The sequence below is a fragment of the Epinephelus moara genome, chromosome 8 (assembly GCF_006386435.1).
Source record: "Epinephelus moara isolate mb chromosome 8, YSFRI_EMoa_1.0, whole genome shotgun sequence".
Classification (NCBI taxonomy): Eukaryota; Metazoa; Chordata; class Actinopteri; order Perciformes; family Serranidae; genus Epinephelus; species Epinephelus moara.
In genome coordinates, this window is record NC_065513.1 from 6,606,696 (window position 1) to 6,611,659 (window position 4,964).

General features: G+C 41.4%; 1 protein-coding gene across 1 annotated transcript in view; it reads right to left on the minus strand.

Annotated features, from left to right (window-relative positions):
- Window positions 1–781: 781 nt before the first annotated feature.
- Window positions 782–4,964, minus strand: part of fxn (frataxin) — a 14,119-nt gene continuing 9,936 nt past the window's right edge. The window contains exons 5-6 of the mRNA XM_050049962.1: window positions 3,735–3,832; window positions 782–1,221 (exon numbers count right to left, since the gene is read on the minus strand). Of these exons, the coding sequence (XP_049905919.1) occupies window positions 1,083–1,221; window positions 3,735–3,832 (237 nt within the window). The 3' untranslated portion in view covers window positions 782–1,082. The remainder of the gene's footprint in view (window positions 1,222–3,734; window positions 3,833–4,964) is intronic.

Below are 4,964 nucleotides of genomic sequence, written 5' to 3' on the forward strand. Positions count from 1 at the left end.
TTTCCAAAAAACAGTGTACAACCTCATGTGGACATTCTCATCTAGGCGAAAATGATTGATATAGTTACTGAATTTAGATATCCCGCAGCAATAATGGATCAAAGTCTTAAAGGTCTAGTGTGTAGGCCTCTGTTTGGTTTGGTTTGTTCTGGGCAACTAGGCTTACAAAAAATGGCAGATTCCATGGTCGAGACCTGCCCAGCATGTAGATATACTGTAAGCAGCTCATTCTAAGGTAACGAAAAGACGATTCTCATCTTTGTGTAATTATTAACTAATGAAAACATAATTTTGATTATATACCATTTCTGCCAATAGATGCCTCTAAACTCTACACACTGGACCTTTAATTTGGGGAAATGTATCACAAAATGGTAATTAGTAAGTTAAATTACACACAATTTGGCAAACTGTAGACAAATTATAAACTTTCCGTCTATGACTGCAGCCAATATATCCATGCATGTTATGATCCCTTCCCCCATGTCCTATTACATGCTGGAGAACCATTAAACCAATAGAGTCCCTTGTAGATACAGAACTTTAAACTTTAAATAAAAAGCCAATTCAGTGTCATCTGAAGCAACATCATCTTCTGGACTTTGTACTTTACATTTTGCAATGCCCCTCCTTTGTTATATGGCGAGATGATACTGTATAACATCCTGAGGAATTCTATAAGAGATTGCACTGTGCCCTTTGGTCACACTGCATGTGGGCAGTCAGCTTTCTCTGTGAAACTTAATAAAACCAGACAACATGAAGAGCTTTAATTGTGGTAGAGTTCACTGAGGAGTTTATATGGAGACTGAATGTGGCTGAACTGAACTTTTTTTCCAAGTATTTAATAAAATCACCAAGAAATACAAATGTGCAATACACTTATAGAACATAAACAGAGCGGCTCACACATATACATCGCTCATTATATACAACTGCTCTCCTAAAGGCTACAGTTGATGGGTTATTGTGGAGTTGTAAATATATACTCTGTGTCTTTGGCTCTAATATGATCAAATAGTTGTGTCACATGTTGCAGTAGTGATACTGTAGGTAGGCAGGTCATTAGGAGGTGTGGGAGCTCAGGAATAGGGCAGCTCAGATAAGTCCATGTTTTTATTAAAGATGATGGAAAACTCTTTCGAAAGCAGCTGGTGGAGGCTCATACCATCATGAGTGTACACCCAGCGTTGACCTGTCCAGTCATAGCGCTTTGGTCCACTGTAAAAACAGAGGAAAGGAAATTAGTAAGGGTTACAGCTACGGACCTGTCCACATATCTCAAAGAATTATGTCTCAAGCAATAAGACAAATGCGGTGTTGAGGAAAGAGCACCATGGAGGAAATCACAGCTACACTACTAAGGTTTTGACCTTTCAGCAGTTTTACCTTCCCCATGCACCTTACACATAGGTGAAGTTGTGCCAGATATCCCTACTCCATTTCAGATAATGGTACACAAATAAATTCTCAAAGTGAAGCAGTATTTTGGGCTCAGGTTAAAGCCTGATTCTCTCTATAGGCAGGTGTGTCTTCAATATACAAGAGAGATTTACAGTTTGTGAGGACTGTATTTTATTTCTGTCTATGAGGACTTAGAGCATGTTCAGCCCTAGTATTAACATGTGTCTTTAGTGACTGGATCACAGTTTGACTGCTCAAAGTCTGTTTGTTCACACATGGCATAAGAGTGCATCTTGGGTGATTACTTTTGATCAGATCCCTTCTCTACATGCAAACAAAATAAACATACATCACTTATGTTGGCAAAGACTAAATGCCTTGTTTTAAAAGTTGGGAGTTTTGTCATGCTATATGCACACTTACAGCCATTAATATTTAAAATGGGTAAAACTTAATCTCATCGCTGCGCTCTCTCTCTGTTTATCATGAGACAATCACACCCCACAATCCCTCTGGCTCTGCAGCGCTAGGAGACTACTGTGTCAAGAGTGTGAGTTCCAGGCGAAGGACAGTTAGGGAGACTCTGACCGCACGCAGTGACAGGGCTAACTGTTGACATCACATGGCTAATGTTATGCTAATGTAACAGGTATTGACAAGTGCAGCCATTTTGGTGTCTGTGTCAGCTTGTACTAACTGCCCCATATGCAGCACAGGCCACCTCCGAATGTGGTCTGAACGATCCGATGTCAAGACGCATTGAGGACACATTGGGTGCATTTACACCTGTACTTAGAGCTGTCCACTTGTGATACTACAGCCAAAACACATGTAAACAGGGCCTTAGTGTATAGTCACACTGAGAACGACTAAACATTTCATACATGCACCTCCCAAAAGAGCTGATGCTGGTATCTTGGTGACTGGGGATGTCAACGCCAAGAATATTTCTGGCCAGTTATGCATGTCTGTCTAAAGGTTAATTTTTCTACTATTTGGTTTACTGCATTGCACACCACCCGGGTGTGGTGGGTGCTAAAGTCAGCTAGCGTTGCTGCTCATTTAGTGATTACTGCTTGTAACTCCGTCCAAACCTAACAGTGTTGCTGTAGAAACACTGAGGCCACCCTCTGTTCTCTGCACAAGTCACCCTAGTGATTAAGCAGCTCAGTTTTTATCCACAAACCCCTTTGGTTATTACTGTTAGCGCTGTTAGCAGTGTCAGCAAGGCTAGTGGTGCTGACATAGATAGCATTGCTACAGGGGTTTTGCTACTCAAAATTAAGCCATTTACTCACTGGGGCTACCTAGGGGGAGACTGGAGGCACGCCACCATGTACCCCAGCAACACTGTGCCGGCAACAGGACAGCATTACTTGCAGTATTTTGCCCAATGCGCAGCGCCACTAGCTAACTCCCACCTGACTGGTGTGGTGTACAGTGCAGAGCAGGCAAGGCTAACGTTGGCTAACTAGTGGAGACTGGAGGGTGAGCCGTGGGTGCTATATTTATGCATGCTAATGCAGCTAACTGGCTGTCTGTCAGCAAAGTCAACAGAAAATACAAAAGGCAAGATCAATACAACACAAAGCATTAAAATTTCACCACTTCCAAATGAACAGTGGAATAATAGTTAGTGGAACACTGGACTAAAAGGAAATGCCTCTTGTATTTCACGTTACTTTGCAATTTTTTGTCATAGAAATTAACCTGTTAAGTTATGGGTGTTGATGAAACTAAGGAGGTGGAACTCAACCACGAGGGCAGTGCAGCACCCAGACAGTCTACAGCATGGACAGTAAACTTCTAATTCTTTTCACAAAACACAGTGGTTGCAAGCATGTTTTAATTTAATGTCTACCATCAGTCAACAAATACTGGTAATTTCATAGATATCCGTCTGGAATGTCACTGTTATTAATGCTGGTGTGACGGCAGTTCGCAGTGGAACTACTATTCCAGACTACACCTCTCTGTGATGTTGCAACAAACTTGAACCTTTAAATCCATAGAGGATCAATGAGAGTTTACTCCTCTTATTGTTTTCCCATCATTCCAGAGACCATACGTTTAAAATTTCCATCTGTATAGATGCAGAGAAAAAGTGGCTCTACTCTGCAGCAGTCTGGACAGCTCTGTGTGGAACAGCAGCAGAACAGTGCAGCTGCAGTGCGGAGGAAAAAAGACAGCTGTAGACAGATGTTAGTGTTGTAGAGACACTGAGGCAGATGACGGAGAACCACTGTGTGATGGTGTGAAGCGTGTGTCACACTCAGCGTATAATAAAATATGGGAAAAGATATGCGAGTGTGGAGTTTCTCCAGTCTTACCTAGTGGGAGAAGAGAGCCAGATCTGTCTGTTTGGTGTCTGTTTGTTGATGACGTAGGTGCCATGATCCCTACCCACCTTCACTGTCAACACACCACTCTATACGACAAACAAGAGACAGAACACACGATGAAATTCAATGAACCATTTCAACCACAAACCTAAATGAAACAAAAAGAATAAGTCTTAGTAATACAAATATATTACATTAATCTGAAGCTACAAGAAAACTAGGTGGTACGTCTCTTTTATATATTTACTTTTTTTTTTTTTCCTTTCAGAAAGTGTCTGTGTGTTTAGTACAGAGCTGGAGACAGGACGTGGTTAGCCTAGCTTAGCATAAACACGGGAAACTGGGGAAAACAGCTAGCCTGGCTTTGTCCACCCAGATGGCAAAACAGTGGACTCTTACGTCAGACTGACATTAAAATTTGGTTGAAATAAAAATCGGGCTGACAATATTTTAAATGTCTAATATTCTATTCTCTATACCTTATGACTGAATGTCTTAATTCTACGTCAAGATGACACTGGCATGAGACGTTTGGAAGACGTTGGATTTTGGTAAATTAACAACACATTTTAAAACCAAAAAAATATTAACATCATCTGTTGTCAGTACTCTACGTCAAATTGACCTTGGTATTAGACATTGTCTTGACATTAAATTTTTGGTAACCTAATGTTACAACTTTAACTAGCTATTAATGTCTAACAATGTTGGTGGCCAACTGGGAAAGTTCAAATATACCCCTACCAACAGCACTAAAGCTCACTGATGAACATGCTGTATCTTGTTTGTTTGGTGTGGGCACTAAAAATTACTTGTGATTTTAGGGGGAGGAACATGTTAAACTATCCCTTTAAGCATGCTATTACCTCAGTCACTGAAGCTACTCTGTAACAGGGAGGATACTGATACTCCATACAGATGGAGGAGTGCACTTTAAGGTTTGCAACAAAGCAGTGCACAAGAAAGCTAAGAGTTGACTGCTTCTTGATTTTTCCATAAAGGTTTACTCCAGCACCTCTCTCTGCGGCGTGCAGTACTGCTCCTGGTGTGTGTGTGTGTGTGTGTGTGTGTGTGTGTGTGTGTTGTTTATGGCCCCATATGTCACTGCAGCCAGTTGAAAAAGGGGTCAGCTGCCAAGATTGGAACACTGGCCAATCAGTCAGAGCCAGCGGAGACAGCCGCTGTCCAACCAAAACCATTATAAACACACACACACAC